This window comes from Geospiza fortis, unplaced genomic scaffold, assembly GCF_000277835.1.
Source record: "Geospiza fortis unplaced genomic scaffold, GeoFor_1.0 scaffold285, whole genome shotgun sequence".
Lineage (NCBI taxonomy): Eukaryota > Metazoa > Chordata > Aves > Passeriformes > Thraupidae > Geospiza > Geospiza fortis.
This window is the reverse complement of record NW_005054403.1, coordinates 633731-650782: the sequence shown is the minus strand read 5'-3', so window position 1 is coordinate 650782 and position 17052 is coordinate 633731. Positions and strand designations below refer to the sequence as shown.

General features: G+C 39.7%; 1 protein-coding gene across 2 annotated transcripts in view; it reads right to left on the bottom strand.

The window, feature by feature from the left end:
* The window catches only part of PHKA2 (phosphorylase kinase regulatory subunit alpha 2), a 36951-nt gene extending 20727 nt beyond the window's left edge, over positions 1 to 16224 (bottom strand). For both annotated transcript variants that reach the window (XM_005426151.2, XM_031061202.1), the window contains exons 1-14: positions 16070 to 16224; positions 14689 to 14736; positions 14034 to 14202; positions 13126 to 13208; positions 12468 to 12548; positions 11363 to 11461; positions 10900 to 11046; positions 10634 to 10687; positions 9943 to 10065; positions 7120 to 7215; positions 5637 to 5744; positions 4864 to 4942; positions 3289 to 3423; positions 1398 to 1507 (exon numbers count right to left, since the gene is read on the bottom strand). In XM_005426151.2, coding sequence (XP_005426208.1) covers positions 1398 to 1507; positions 3289 to 3423; positions 4864 to 4942; positions 5637 to 5744; positions 7120 to 7215; positions 9943 to 10065; positions 10634 to 10687; positions 10900 to 11046; positions 11363 to 11461; positions 12468 to 12548; positions 13126 to 13208; positions 14034 to 14202; positions 14689 to 14736; positions 16070 to 16132 — 1395 coding nt within the window. In that variant the 5' untranslated portion in view covers positions 16133 to 16224. The remainder of the gene's footprint in view (positions 1 to 1397; positions 1508 to 3288; positions 3424 to 4863; positions 4943 to 5636; positions 5745 to 7119; positions 7216 to 9942; positions 10066 to 10633; positions 10688 to 10899; positions 11047 to 11362; positions 11462 to 12467; positions 12549 to 13125; positions 13209 to 14033; positions 14203 to 14688; positions 14737 to 16069) is intronic.
* Between the last annotated feature and the right edge of the window lie 828 nt (positions 16225 to 17052).

The following is a 17052-nucleotide window of genomic DNA, read 5'->3' as shown; positions in this document are numbered from 1 at the left end:
AAAATTCCTAGGAAGCAGAACTACTTTTAAAATTGTTCTCAGAAGGTAGTTATTAACTGTTTTTTCAGAATTACTGTATCTGAATGAAGTCAGCCTTTGCCCCACACCTAATCAATGTTTTCACTAGAAAAGAGAATGAAATACAAATGACAAAATCACAAATTTTGTGGACACTAGTCAAGATCAACAAGATGATTTAATTGTTAATCTTAGGAAGGTGACATTAAACATTAACTCCATCCACCTCAAAAAAAGAAAAAAAGTCAGGGGAAGTATCTGGCTTCAAAGTACAATGGAAAATGTTATGGAGGTTTTAGTAAAATTTAGAATAAGCAGGAATTGTTACTGTGTTGCTAATGTAAAGATAAATGCCATTTTGGAATATCCTAGTAAGGATGTCCTGATTTGATACATGACAAGATTTTAGCAGGAATATTTGGTCCTACTTACATAGTAAGATGTGAGCTAAGAGGCATTTTGAAAACAAAAAATCACATCTCTAAGGAATTTTTCCCTTATTTGCAAAAGTGAAAATTGGTACAGGGAAGTAACACAACAACTAACATTTTATAAAGCTGCTTGTGATCAACTGACATGGGGAAGAATGAGAAAGGATCTACATTTTTTGCAGTAAATCTGATTTGTTTGGACATTATGAAGCACTACAGAAGCCTTCTACAGAGTCCACTGAATGCCTTCAGCTGAAGTTTAAAGACTTCATTAGTCAAACATCTGTTTAGAAGGGTGGATTCATTCTTTACCCTGCATCAGTTGTACATGCTTGGAGCAGGGGACTCCCTGGCCATCTAGGTGGAATAATTCTATTGAAATAAGTGTGTTGCATTTCATTAAATGTATCAATAGGAGCCATTGATTATATGAGGATCCAAACTTTCAGCAACATTGAAAAAACACACTAAAGAGAAAAAAAAGACAGAACATCCATTTCTCAGCACTACTACCCTTTCAACAACATAATGAAAAGATCACACCTTCACTTCCTAGGGGTTACAGTATTTGGCACACTTATGTGGTACTAAATTTTTCATCAAAGCAATTGGTAGAAAGATATAAGTGATGTATTTCTGCAGAAACTCTTTCATTGATTAGAATGTTGGTGTGGGCAGAGATCAGTAACAACTCTGTACTATTGATTCACTGTGTTCTCCTAAGCCAGAAGCCAAAGAAACCAGACTCTGTATGACTGAAAAGAGATTTATCAGCAGTTCTACCATGCTGATCATCCCAGGCTCTTAAAAACCCGACAAAGTAAAGCCCATGTGCGGTTTCAGCCCTGTTCCACCTAAGGTACAATGACAGCAGGGAAAAGCAAAGTGCTTCACTAATGATTCACCATTAAGAAAGGAGTGATTTTCCTGCCAGCTTTATATGCTTACCTGAGGGGTAAAAGCAAATATTTGATTTCTTATCACGTAGAGCTTGGAGGTGCCCAACACTCCTATGTGCCGGTGCGGTCGGCCACTTAATTTCATGCTCTTGTTCCGGCCTGGAAAGGGAAGGGAAAGAAAAGAATCTCAACTAACATCTCCTGTGTTGTTTTCCAAAATAACCACTTTAGACAGGAAAATTTACTCCACTAATACCAGTAAGGTAGAAAACCAGTAACAGAGTGTGAGGCTACAAACTGGTTTTGTAGCAAGCAGCAATATAATAACTAGAGTCCTTCAAAGGCCTGATTAAAAATTAAAATTTTGGCTTCACTGGCCATGGATTTGGTCTTATAATTACAGTAATTGCTCAGCACCCAAAGCTTCCCCACCAAGAAGGTGAAGATGTGATATTACAAAAAAAAAAAGGCCATCAATATAACCCAGAAATTCCAGTGCTTTCAAATATAGGACCTGCAGGCTCATGCCTGCAGGCTAAATCAACACACAAAGTACATCCAAATACAACAAAAGATTTTCATCAGGCTTTAGTAAGCTTCACTTTTCTCAGTAGAGCTTATTAGCAATGATCCACACTACAGCCTCGGCACCAGCAGCCAGGAGCTGTCTTGAATCTTTCTGACAAAAACCAAACAACCACGTGCCTGAAAAAACACTACTGTGAACATTCCCAAGGAAGTCACTGTTAAAAACAATGTATCAAATCATCCTACTCACACTCCCCCACTAGTGAAAGAAAGCTACTACGGGTTATAATCAAATTAATGTAAACCTCAGCAAAGCCTTGCAAATGTTTCATTTTTTTTAAACAACTTTTGAGATGAAGAGGCAGATTCTTTTGCAGAAGCAACATATACAATTTCTCTGTGTAAAAGGCATGCTTTCTAAAATTTATCTGGAGGCCCCATTACTTTGAATGATTCCAAAAAAAGCTTCTTGTTAAAATAAAAAAACAAGCTTACAAACAAAAACCACCACAACAAAAAAAATTCACCCCATGAGCAGCCTCAGCACTATCTGTAACCAAATTGCCATGGGAACGTGCTCCAGACTGCCAGAGAAGCAGGATACAGCTCCCCTTGTCCAGACAGCAAAGGAATCTACCGGTGCTGAGTCACCCCATCTCAATTTTATTTTATAGCAGTATCCACAGTTTTGAGTCATGAGTTGCTGGCATGCCTGATGAAGTAAAACTAAGTTAAATTAGGAATACATGTAACAAACTTTCCACCAAGACCCAAATAATTCCATCAAGGATTTATAAAAAGACTTAACAACTAGAACCAGTCAGAGCTTTGGAGCATTTATTTAAGTCAATTCAGGCTCTGAGGAAAACAGGACTTGAGAGCCACTGCTGAGGAACTGGAATGTATTTAAAGTCCTGTGTTTAGAAAAGCCCTAAAGGCTTCTGGGCTTGCAACAGAGACAGAGAGCTTCAACAGCTTATCTCAGCTCTGGGTTGGAAGGAACTTTAGCAAGAACCTGACAGCCCAATGACGCTCTGATAGCAGCACAGCTTCCCTGATTTGGAGCAGAAAAGTTCCCAGACTGCCTGCTCAGAAAATGAAAATCATACTTCCCAGTTTCCACACTCAAATGACTTCTCAAAGGAAAAATACTTGATTTTTTTCTTCTGTGTTTTACCAGGCATTTTTTCAAAAACCAGTTTCTCTGTGGAAGTAGTTTCTGGAGGACAAATGAAGAGTCAGTTTTTGTCTAACTCCAAGGGCACAGGAAAATTTGTATTTTCTCCACCATTTCTAATGAGGTAATTTTTCCACCTCTTTGAGTCCCTTATTTAAGACAGAAGTTCTAAGTTGGTTAAGCTTCTTAAAATATTTGCCTGGCAGCAGAGAGACTTCCATGTTGAAATACTTACCCAACATGGTGTAGAGGTTGCTGAGGATGCGAGCTGGCTGCACCCTGAGGGGATGGATATCAGCAATGCTCTGAACATTGATTCCACGGTCTTGCAACAGATTCTTAATTTGATTAGATTCTGCCAAAACAGTTACTGTGTAACAGAAAACAAAAACACAAGTAAAAACCAATGTTCTACTCTTTTTAACTGACTGTCTCTACTGTCACCTCTCAACAAATGCATTTAGCTAACTAAAAAGGCATGAAGACCTCACTTTTTTCTTAATTTATGGATTCATTAAATCAAAAGGGATTATAATAGGGCACCTGACAGATTTTAATTCTCTGTTTCTCAGTATTTCTTGCCATTCCTGTCCACTTTGGACAACAGTGGTGGTCAGAAGGGTCAGAAGAGTCCTCTGAGGTCTCTACTCAAACCTCCCACTCAAAGCAGGGTCAAAGCTGAGGTTAAAGCACGTTCCTGGGGACTTAATCAGTTGCTTCTGATTTCTTTGAGTACCACTAGTTTGGATCACACAGTCTCTTTTAGAAAAGAGTATATTTTAGTGCTTTCCCCCCATAGAACAGAGGGAAAGATGACTTGAAAATCTTTGTTCTTTTAACACAGCACACCATAACAATGCAGCCAAGTCACTGGGGAGCAGGTGCTGTCACTTGTGCAGCAATAGATATTTCAGAGGACACAAAATGGCAGAGGTAGGGAAGAAAAAAAATTCCCTAATAGAGGAATTTACAATCCAGGCCCAGAACCCATCTCTTGTCCCACTTGAGGTTTTGCCCACGATAAGTGGCTTATTGATTTGGGACTAATAATGCAGTATTCTTCTTTGTATTGTGAATACTTGCCAAAGAATGCTAAAAATAAGCAAGCACTTTTATTTCTATTGGAAATTAAGCACGTTGGAATAATGAAATGCTACTCCCATGAGGCACCAACAGGGGGTAAACAAGCACCAGCCCAGGTCACAGGATCCTTGACAAAGGCTGCTCCTGATAAATGAGCTGGTTGCTCTTTCAGTGTGGCCCAGGCACTGGAAAAGTCTTTAAGACCTGATCTGCTGGTGTTTGCTCTCTACTTAATTTCTGGTTTTGGCTGTTCTTGCACAAACTAAAGAGGCCACTCCCTGCAGCAGCCAAAAGCTGGTAACTCTGGCTGCCTCACCTCTGTGTACAGGGATGCTCCTCACTCAGTGCTCTCTGGTTTCTCTGAAAAGGGGCTACATGAAACCTGATTAACCTGATCCATCTCCTGTCAGTTCTGCTTCTTCTCTCTAGAAACTACCAAGATTTTCCTTTTCACCACAAGATTAAGTTTGCCACTCTCCAATTCTAGACAAGTCTTAAAATTTTAACAATTTTTTTAAAGTGCCTTAAACCTGATCTTCCTTCCTGGAAAAAGGCAGCTGAGCAAACAACTCTTTCTCCTTCTCACAGTGTCGTCAAAGTATCTATATCCCATGCAAAAAAAAAAAATCCACATTATTTTTAAACACATCTTTCACCTCTCCTGTACACAGGGACTTTGCCACCACATGATTCAATTCAGACAGAATGTTCACAGAAATTCCCTCACCTTGTACCACAACATCAGGTTTAAATCCCGTGGAAAATCTCCTGTTTAAGGGATCAATTTCACCTGCAGCAAGAAATCCCTAGAACAAATGCAAAAGAAAGAAAAAAATAAGGAAACAAACAGAATTTAAGCAAAAGGCTTCTGACATATGGAATAAATCCTAACCAATTTTCATATTTTTCAGGACAGCAGAATTTAAAGCCTGGTTTGTCTACCATGTCCACAAAGTAGGACATTCAATAAAAACAATGGCTGCAATAATTTTTTGGAACAACAAGAAAATGCTTCTGACTGACACAATCTGCATTCAGAATTCCTATTTCAGAGTTACAGCAACTGACATAATTTTACCAAGAAAGTGATTTTTTTTGTAGCTCCACTGAGATATTTGTGCTTCTTTTAACTAGTCTGATTTTAATGTGTCTGACTAGTAGATACATCATGCCACAGAGCAAGGAATAGCCTAGTAAAGCTGAAATGGCCCAAAATGCTGGCTCTGGAACAGCCAAATCAGCTTGGGCTTACTCCTCTATTCTAACCATATTCCAGACCATGTGAAAACTTACTCAGCTTGATTAGAAACAATTAGACAATTGCTTAGCTATATTAAAAAAAAAGGTCCTGCAAGTTTAGAGTCAGCCTTTCATGGTTCATGTACATGTTTCTACTGTAAAACACACTGGCCTCTACCTGTCAACCAAACTGTACTTAAAGCCCAAGACATCTCAAACAAAATGAAATACAAGTTTATCTACTATGCAAGGAATAATTACCTCTGCTAACAGGCAGCTCAGGACATACAACGATTGCCCCCAAAGATGGGGCAACTTTCCCATTGGGACACGATCCACGGAGTGAGGATTTTCATACTCCTCGTCCACCTGAAAGCAAATACATAAGCAAGAAAAATTACCCAAAAGTTGTGAAGAACAATCAATAACATGTAAGTACTTGAGATATACAGTCTAACATCAACCTTTTCAACTGCCCTTACTACTGACACAGAGATGTAATGGTTTCACTTCTAAGGCTATGCATTTTCAGGGACAAGAACTACACTTCCTTTTTGTACCTCTTCCCACCCTTCAAAGCTGGAGGATGAATGGGGACTGTGCATGCAATTATAGCTTTGGTATTAGCTCTTCCACTTTCTTCTCACCATGCCTTTGCTGCCTTCCCTCTGGGCTGAGCATAGGTAACTGGGTGTCTGCTTTCCAACCCCTTCCAAGATGACACTTTAAATTCACTGATGTCTACCCAGCTTTCTGAAGCAAAGCTGCTTTCCAATATTAAGATTATTCCACTTTTCCTGCGTTAGCAAGGATGGTCAATAGAAAAATTAGGAGTAGACTTATTAATTTAGAAAAACTGCCTTAGTTTTGCAGTATACAGATCTATTGAGGGCAGGGCAAAAACCCTCCCAGATTACATCTTCAGGCAGCCATTTCATACTTCTTTGTATTACAGAGAGACAAAATCTACCCTGTTGATGGGGCATGTTTTTTCAGATCATTATCATTATATCAAAATTCACAAGAAGGCTCTGGACTCTTACACGCTTGTTCCCACTAGGAAGGCAATTCAGTTTCCACCTCAGATCTGCGAGCAAGGCATCAGCTGAGCAACTCAGACCAACCCAGGAGGCTCCACACCCTTAGTGAGTGAGGGCTGAGAAGTCTGGAGTGGGAGAAGAAGTTGGCAGGGAGGGATACAAAGGCAAATAGCATGGAAGAGCACATAAGCTCGTCTGAATTTCTCTGTCACAACGGGAGAATGAGATAAACAGTAACAGCGAAGATGGGGGAAAAGAAAATACCCAAACCAAAATCCCAGCCCAAACCCTAATCCACTTGAAACCTGTCTCCCATACATGCTCTGGAAAAGGGCAGCACAATCAGTCAATAGACAAGACAAGTAGGACAGTCTATGCTTTATTTCGTCTTTGAGCTTCAGTTCCTAAGCCAGTATCAAGACTTCTTAAATATATGTCTTGCTCTAAAGATGTAAAACTTTAGACCTGCTGTGATATTTCCACAGACAATCAAATTTACAAGTGAAAAACGTGACCATCTGGAAGCCTGAAGTTTACCATTTCTCAGCAGGAGCTGTGAGAAGTCTCTTACTTTTTAAAATAATGTGCAATAGTCTTTTTTATTGTTGGTGTAGATTCATTAGACACAGAAAAACTATGAGACTGACATTCCTCTTGCTCTCTCTACTTTGCATACTGAAGTGGACACTGCATTTTCACAATACCTTTTCTGGAGGGACTGCGTACAGTTCAGGCATTAGCACTAATCCATTCTTCTCTCTAATAAGTATTCCTTCCAGAGCCTCTCTGTACTCTTGTACCTGGAATTATTTTTAAAAGAGAGTGAAAATTCACATTACAGTCAGCAAAACTGAAACAACAAAGTACTTTTAAACAGTACTTTTTTACTGAAAGTTAATATATTTAAAAAAGAAAAAAAGGGGTGGAGGAATCATGACTTGCTGATGAAAGAACAGGGTTCAAATTATCAGAGACTCCTCCAGCATCCCAGTGTTATGAGAACATGAACACTTGTCTTCAAATTGTTACACATTGCTACAAAACTTCCAATATATTCCTACTGAGAAGTGTGGTGGGTCTAGTGCTGACCAAACAACAGTACACCCTTTAGAATATACTTACTCATTTCCTGCTGTGAGACAGGATTAGGAGGAAGGCAAAGCAGGCTCAAAACTTTAAAAGTGTATAAAGAAAACTTTATTAACAGTAACTAAAAGAAAGAATAATAAGAATCAGAATAAAACCTTTAGAACACTTCTCTCCCTACAACTTTTTTTTTCTCATTAACAATGTACAGAACCAATTCTGCCAGTTTATCACTTCTAGAATAGTCTTTCTTCCGTTCACTTAGGGAGAGGAGTCCCTCTTGTCAATTTATGGAGACTCCTCCACAAGAAAGTTCTCTTGTGGCTTTTAATTTCCACAAATAGCAGCTGCCCAGAAATCTGCAATCTTGAAGTCCCTCCCATTTTTCAAACAGTTCCAACAGCTGTGTTTATGGGCCACGTCAACTTATGGGGTATTAGTTTAAGGATGAGCTGTTCAAGAGCAAAGGTTCTCTTTATCTATCTCTGAGATCATCTTCATCTTCGTCTCTGAGAACAGAAGTCTTCTTCTTTCCCTGGCACAAAGGATCTTCATCACTCTTCTCTCTCTCTGTTCAAACTTCTCATGGGATCACAGCTACTTCAGTATTTGCTTACTTTAGCATAGAGGCCTTTGCTCATATCTACAATTTGAACACTATCTCCCCATACTTTCAACAAGTTCACTTAGGGAGAGGAGTCCCTCTTGTCAATTTATGGAGACTCCTCCACAAGAAAGTTCTCTTGTGGCTTTTAATTTCCACAAATAGCAGCTGCCCAGAAATCTGCAATCTTGAAGTCCCTCCCATTTTTCAAACAGTTCCAACAGCTGTGTTTATGGGCCACGTCAACTTATGGGGTATTAGTTTAAGGATGAGCTGTTCAAGAGCAAAGGTTCTCTTTATCTATCTCTGAGATCATCTTCATCTTCGTCTCTGAGAACAGAAGTCTTCTTCTTTCCCTGGCACAAAGGATCTTCATCACTCTTCTCTCTCTCTGTTCAAACTTCTCATGGGATCACAGCTACTTCAGTATTTGCTTACTTTAGCATAGAGGCCTTTGCTCATATCTACAATTTGAACACTATCTCCCCATACTTTCAACAAGTTACAGGGAAAAAGAGTCTGATGTATACTTAGAGGGAAACTTTTCAAGCACTACCAGCATCTGCCACAGAAATCCTTTTTTCTGCTAGTCCTGAATAAAGTGGATCACTCAAAGTATGGTACTCACAGGTTCACATACACTGACATTTTCAGTATCCTGTCCCACTCCACTTTTTTTGAGTCCTCAGGGTGCTTATTTTTCTAGCAAAACCATTTGTTTGCAGCAGTAACTGGGGACTAGACACTCACCTGAGCGTCTCAGTGACTCATTCAACTCTGTTTGAACAGTGGAGACTGGGAGCAATTGCCCTGACCATGCCCTAGAACAGTCCATCTGCACACCAAAAAAAAAAAACCAAAAAAAACAAGCAGGTACAAAATGTCCCAGATAATCCAACTAAGGCCTAGAGCCTGCTTCAGGAAGTGGTATTTTATTGGCAGGACTGAAGTTTCAGTAAACTTTCTGATTTTCCCCTTCGTGAAGTAATGCCATTTCTCTCTTCATCAGACTACTTTTACTGTGTTCAGGAAAATATTTTATGTGTCTAGTGTGGGAGGAATTTCACTTGATTTGCACAACTGATACAGAAAGAGGGCTTTTTGGTCTGAAATTCTCTGAATAGTTTCTGATGTCATTTCAATTTTTAAAGGAGCTCAGCAATCTCCTATCCCTCTGCATATCAGGCAATTTTAAATCACATAAATTTTAAATTTCTTTCAAGCTACCAATCTGCAGAAGTTCTGGTATGAATGTCCTGGTTACTTGCTGCTCTTTATATCACCAGTACTCCCCAGGGGCCACCATAACCTTTGGAGGGCTACAATCAATTTAGCTCTACTGACAACTGGATGTCTGGCACAGTAATAGCATGAAGTGACTTGGGGAACTAGTGAAAATGAAATTGCCCCACATAAGCCAATCCCAAATCTCTTTGAATGTACAAAAAGACTGAAAGTACTATGAATCTTGTTCTCAGCAGCCAAGCCAGACAGGCTGGGGAAAAAGAAGCTTATTGCATCCTGAAGAAATTGTGAAAGGGGCATCAAGATTGGTGATAAGACAAAACCAGCAAAATAAACCCTGTTTAGCCCTGTTTTACCACCCCAGCTAACAGAGCCATTCAACCTGGTAGGGAGAGGGAAACCAGGCCCCAGTGTGCACAACCCTGCTGCCTTTACCTCACCATGAACTCCCCAGGAAGGTGAAACTGGTTGAAGACTATTCCACTCTGCTAATGGTGTATCTAAATAATATCCAAAACAAACATGGAACACAATTACAAAATACTGTGGGTAAATGGTTTTGCAATTTGAAAGCAATTTCTTCTTTCCTCACCTGGATTTTGTCCTCATTAAATATTCCATCAATTAGGAAGTATGTCCAGAATACTGGCCACTCGCATTCAATATTCTCAAAGAGCTTGAGCTCAGCAGGATCATAGTGCAGCCTGCTTGGATCCTAAAAAATTCAACCACACTCATTTAGTCACAGTGCTAAATTAGTCACTCATATTCCAATCATAATGGCAGCCTATTTAATACAGATTATAACACAGAAACCAATAAACCCATCAGAAACAGTTTCCATGCAGTCTCTTGACTTCTTTGTCACATTCACTCCCCAAACTCATTTAATGGTTCTCTAGACAAATCCATCCTTCCTAGTCTCAGGATCTAAGTGTCTCCCAAATGATCGTGGCTGTGCCTCAGTTCAAAGATATTTTGGGATGTTTCAGAGATACCACTTCCTCTTAGACACCATAAGCATATCTAAGGGTTAATTGTTTACAAAATTATGAATTAAATTCTGTCCTTAATAACTGTTTTTTAAACCCTTAGCCTCCTCAAATATGTGTCCTTTCCAGGGTGGATACCCGGATTACCCCCAAATCCACTAAGATGTCTTAGCAGTGATGGAGATCTTCACCCCTTCATGTAAATAAAACAAAATATGTCTATAAAGAAGAGATAAAATTCTTCCCATGTGCTTACTGAAAATATACATCATAAATATACATCAGAAGTACCTCTCTGGGTGTCTTGTAACCGTCTCGGAGAAAGCGACAGCAGCCATAGCGGCCCTGCAAAAACAGACAACATTGTAGGAAATTTCCCATACACTTCTTCCTCACAGACTAATATCAGCATTAAGGTGTGTGCTGAGTTTTATTAGGGATCTTCCTCTCTCTCCTCATGCACACATGAACCAACCTGGCAACTCTTGTTTAATTAGGATTTTTGGTTTAGCAAGAAGTTCTGCTTCTCTCTTTGGAAAACAAAAGTGAATCCTTACCTGCAGTTTGGATATGATTTCACTCTTGGTTACATTAACAAGGTTTACATCCTCCACTGCAAAAGCTGGGTAAGAAATAATAGACAGAAGGCCAGCATCTATCTCCTTGGACGTGGATGCCCTTGGCAACATGGAGTACAGAATAGACTGAGCAAAACAAGAACAGGAGAGAGGGATGTAAAACAATTTGCCTACTTCAAAAGCTATGTCAAATGCAAATGAGACTACACTATTTGCAAACTGACAGAGAAGTCTGGGCAGTTATTTTTAACTGAGTTAGAATGAGAATGTTTCACTCTATTCAGTTTCACATGATCTACGAGAAACAGGATGAGCAGCATAGCCTGAAGCCATCCTTATTACGTTACATTCTTGGCTTAGTAAATCAACATTTCATTTAAAAACAAAGGGGAGAGGGTGTTAGGTTTTCCCCTAGTAAAGCAAAGAGGAGACTAATTTTTACCTGACAGTGTTCCACTTCATCAGGAAGAACATGAATCACTGATTTGTGTCCTCCATGAGCTCCAAAAAGATCTAGTTCATCAATTGCTTCCAAAGCAGCCTTCAAAGAAAACCAAACCACAACTCAAAATCAATAAATACCTTTTAAACCAAGTATGTACCCTAGCACCTGTATTTACCCTCTGAAGGAAATTACGTGAGACAGCAATTTGCCCCACCAATACTTTTTTCATCTTTAAAGGGAAGCTTGGCAATATTTTAGAAAAAGTAACTATTTCTGGTTTTCAACTAGTACGACAGAGCATTGATGTAGTGGTGATCCTTCCTATAATTTAAGGGCAATGCAAAAAAAATGGGAGATGGGTTTCCAGAGAGACATCATCTAAACACTGACGTACTTAGTAAAAAATGCTTGTCCTGCCCTACATTTCAAAATAGCCTCCTGTATCAGTGTGGGGCCAACACCAGCAGTCTCTCCCTCTTGCAGTGCTGAAAGGCAAATACACCTTTAACCTTAATGATATTTGTCTTCTGTCTGTCCTTCAGACACCATGTAATGGGGTAGTTGTCAATTACACATTTACATTATGGCCTTCTGAGCTTCATTTAGTATCTCTGTGACCTTGTGCTATGAGGGAACCAGAATTATCCACCTTCTTTTAAGTATATCTTCATTTATTTTTCTCTTTAAACTACTTGTATAAAATTTCTTAAACTGATATTCTGCTGTTTTTTTGAATTTACATTTGACTTGGTCTTATAATGACAATATATATGACACTGAGGCTGAAGAATGAAGGAGGAGGGAAAAAAACCAAGAGGACACTTTATAAGATTGCATCTCACTGAATCTGTCAGATTCATGGTTCAGTTAATCTGGTACCCTTCTTGCAATCCCTGGGACAACTGTGCTGAGGTCCTTCAATGAGAGCCATTATCTCAAAAATTTTACACTAGAAAATACTTACACCTAAACAAAAGTTCTTATACAATCAACTAACTATTGCAGTGGTCAAGAAGACCATACAAAGGAAGCCATCAGGTTTGTCAGAGCCCTCAAACTTAACACAGCAGCCATGAAGGAGGTGTCAGGAAGACATTCTCACTTTGGCCATTCCCACAGAGCTCGCATTTAGTTCAGGGATTCCTTGGTTTGTCTTATCACCACGTTCCCAAATTCCATAATCCTGCAATATCATCAAGAAAAAAATGGCATGATTATATACAAAAGCAATGTTTTGCCCCCTACATTAAATTAGTTTATTATTTCCCTTAAAAAAAAGGAAAAAAAAAGGGGCTCCAAGTCTCAAAAGAGACCCTGCTCATGTTTGAAAAGCAACACATAAAAATACACCCCAGCAGGGCCATGTGTACAATCACAAATCACTGCCTTCACAGAACACACAAAGCCCTTTATCCCTCCTGTGCATGTTTCTCCCCATGTCCCTTCAACTTGGTTTGCTAACAACCTGCCCTTTCCAGAAAGGCCTAGAAGACTTATAATTAGACATCAGGAAATATTACTAATTATCAATAAACCCTCCTATTATTATGATAGAACAAGTATACCTCACCCACACAGCAGTAAATCCTCCACAGCCCTCCCAACATCTCCAAAGATGCTGCTTGCACTGTAAAATCCTGACAGGTTCTGATATTTTCTTGTGGAAAAAACAAGTCCCTATTTAACTTCTCCAGCAATAAATAATTTTCCACCCACACTTGAGGAGTGTTCAGATCATTTACATATAAATAACTACTTACAGCAACTTTGTAGGCAGCTTCTATGTAAAAAACAAGATTCTGGATAAAGGTAACTTCATCAAGGGTGAAGATAATACGTAGCCCTGATGAAAAGAAGGAAAGAGAATAATTATATTGTATCAGAACTGCAATAGCTACTCTTCACTGAGTTTCATGCTTTTGTTTATTTGCTACCAACCCCTGCCCACTGAAATCAAAGGAAAAACTCATACTGATTTCCAAAGGTCAGGCGGCAAGCCTCAATACTTGCTACTGACAAAATACTTCAAACCCCACCAATATAGACTGTTTCAAAGACCAACCAAAACTGTGAGGGTGACACCCAGACCATGGGTAAAAAGCAGAGGCACCTGAGCCAGCTCTGGCTCTCCAGAACAGCGCATACCAATTCCTGCAGCTCCCCAGCCCTCTGCCTGCTCAGTGCTCTACCTAGGAACCTTCAAGACAAACAGGCGCCTGCTCTGCAGGGATCAATTGCAAGGGGCTTCAAGGACAGAAAAACATGTAAGGAAACAAATGCTTATCCTCACAGGAAGAGTATGATTATGAAGAACACAAGATAAAACAGCACCAGTAAGAGAAGAAACACTGATGGCACAAGTGCACCTGACTTGATGTTGCCACTCTCTGAAGAAACGTGGTTGTCCCCTATGAAGTCTTTAAACATGAGACTTCTCTGACATGTTTCTAAATATCTCATGTATTTGATGCCTTGATTAAGGGCATAGACACTGCCAATTACTATATTCCATGTAAGGCATATCTCTTTTCCAGAGAAACATGACTTGCTTCTGAGTAATAATTATGTAAAGACCTTTGAAGCTGATTACTAGCTCTTTTTTTTCCTTTTAAAATAAAAGCTGGAATAGAAAAGGCTGCAACAAAAGGCAAAAATATCTTCTGCTTACCTGATGCAGTCATCTGTGCCAAGAAGAGCAGGTAGAGGGAAGTTGCATCCACTTGTAGATGCCCCCACTGGTCGTCCCCAACCACCGTGGCACAAGTTGCAGAGTTATACTTGGCATGGAGGCAGTCTTTGGTACTCTGAGTGCGCTTGAACTTCTCTACCTTATCTACCTAAAAAACATCACAAATCTCAAATCTGAAACATTTTGGAAGAAACTCTCCAAACTATTTCAAAATTAACAACTTTTCTAAGGTGAGGAGAATATTGAGGTCTTAATCCTGTTACCACACTCAGTTTTGATTGATCAGAGGGTTTAAACACAACTCTGACTTTAGACTCCAGTTAAATCCATACCTCTACAGGAAAGAATACGATTAAATCACCTTGTTGAGTTCAGATCTAAACTATCCATCTTGGTGAAAATTGGTTTGCACAGGTAAAACTCTGACTTGCTATAAGCACAGTCTCAAAACATTACTTGGACAGTAAGTGGAAGCAAGGTTAGTTTTGCTCAAGAGTTTTAAGAAGAGTCTCCACACCATCACTGGCACTCACACAGATTAAATCACTCCACAGAAGAGACAAGAACCACACATTTCAATGAAATGCTTTGTAAATACAACATCTACTGATGCAACTCAATTCTATGGCATTACCTGTCTCATCATGCACTGCAAGAGTCCCCGCATCAGCTTCACAACATTCTGCAGGAACAAAACAGACCAGTGACACTTCCAGCCTCATCACCTCTTACAAACAACATTCAAAAGTGGTAAAGTTCATACCCTCTACTAATGTCCTGCCAAAGGTAAAAAAGAACGTGTATTTGCCCAAAATGTTTTGCATGTTTGTTTTTTTTTTTAAATACACTGATCAGATTTCATTCCTTCATTCCTATCTAGGAGAACTCTTTTCCCAAAGGTCCTCTCTAAACAGTGGAACAACTCTCCATGGTCCTTCTATCCAGCTAAAGAAAGTAAGAAGAATGCTATGTCTTGTAAGAATATTAATACTAACAATAAAATTTTTGAATGACAGATCTAGGGAACACTGGTAGGTGACACCAAGACATTGATGTGGCTGCAAAACCTGCAGAGTTTCTTCCATTCTTTATACAGTACAGCAAAAATCAAGTGACTTGTAGAGAAAGGGCCGTAAGTGGGAATGTAGAGAAGTGCAAGCTTGTGCATTATATAATCAACCCTATCTTTTCACCCCAAAAATATAGCCTCAAAATATGATCATGCAAACTGAGTCAAGCTTATTGCGTCACCATGGACCTCCCTGGTTCAAGTAGGACATACCAGCAAAAAATTTACCCAGTGACTCCAAAACAACAGCAGGACACGAACAGTCCTCACTTCACATTTAACCCACTTCTGTTTACATTCTCATTTCTGATACTCACATTCCCAGCTGCAGACTTTAGTATTTAACTGTGTGAGTTATGTCCCCTTCCAATTCTCCAGCACAGATCTCATCAGTCTGGAGATTGATACCTTCTCTGCTATGATCAAACATGCCTACACACCACGTACAACCTCCATGCTCATTCCAAAGACTTCTACTTTAAATGGCATGCTTCTCTTTACAGTGAAGAAAGGTCTTGCAGACAAATTGCTGGAAGATCAAGCAGCCTAGGCCTGATTTTCTGCACCATAACACACCTCATGAAGGGCCTCAAGGTTTAATCAGAGAGAGCCTTGTAAATTGGGGCACAAAACCTCTCAGAAGCCTAATTTTCAACAATCAGCCAACCGATGGAAGTTTGACTTTACATATTTTTGTTTTGTTTGTATTTAAATTCAGATGTTAGCCTCTCTGCAATCCCGTTCCTCAAATCCTCCTTGCCAGAAATTTGCCAGGGATACTGCACACCACACACTGCATGGATGCTGCTGTCTTTGGAATACTTACTCCAAGCTGGGAAAACCCTGCCAGATTCTAGACACAGCAGCAGTGCGAATGCACTCTCCAAAACCACACCAGTAAGAAAACCCAAACAGTGGAACGGGCTCATGCCGAGCCTTGACGCACCTGCTCGAGCTCGTAGGCTTTAGCTTTATCCTCATCCCGGTCCGCGTTCTTCCGATAGGCCATCCCCAGCCCCCACACGGCCAGGATGCTGTAGACGTTGTCCCGTACCCAGGCATCCTTATGGTCGGCCCCGGCTGAAAGCAGCCCCGTCACTGGGTTCTAACCATGGCAGAAGGAATAAAGAACACACAAACATCACCACCTCAAGCCCCATTGCTTCTTTCTGTATGAAAGGGTAACAAACTAAAGATGATTTCACGCTAAGTGCACACTGCGGCTGCTCATGAATTCACAACACAGTGAGATCCCATCCTTCTTTCCCAAACTCACACAAGTGAAATACAAAATTTATTTGAACACTTCAGGCTGCAAAGTTTACAGCATCCAGCTGGGCATCTTCATCCACTCAGGATTAGTAGCTAAGTCACTGAGTGAAATGCAGAATACACCAAGGAAATGGAAATTTAAATTTTACATATTTATGAGGAAAAGAAGGTACTGAGTTAACACTAGAAATTAAGTGTGGGATATATGCTTCTCTATGTAAGTGCTCTGTGGCCTAATCTTTAGAAAGTAAAAAACCACTAGTGATCTTCAAGGAGATTAAAAAAGTATTTCTATACATCTGCCCACTGGGTTTATGACAGCTAAATGAATGTAAAGCCTTTTTATATCCTCCTTTGGAAAATGTACAGGAAAAAAAATGTGAAGGTGTTGAAAAGCAGTACTGTCTGAAAAGCAGAGCACTGAGTAGTCTCCTGCATCCCAAATATTCCATTAAATTTTTAATTGCATCATTAATTCCCATCACTTCACTATCCTTAATTTTTTTAGACCATCTTTCTTGGCTGTACCTTCTTGACTAACAAAGAAATGAGACAAAGAGGCAAAAGTCAATAGAATTTTCAATCAAATCAAGCCTTTAAAGAAAATTTCAGTGAATGAAAACCAATTGGTGGGGCTGGTGTGACAAGGGGCAAAGA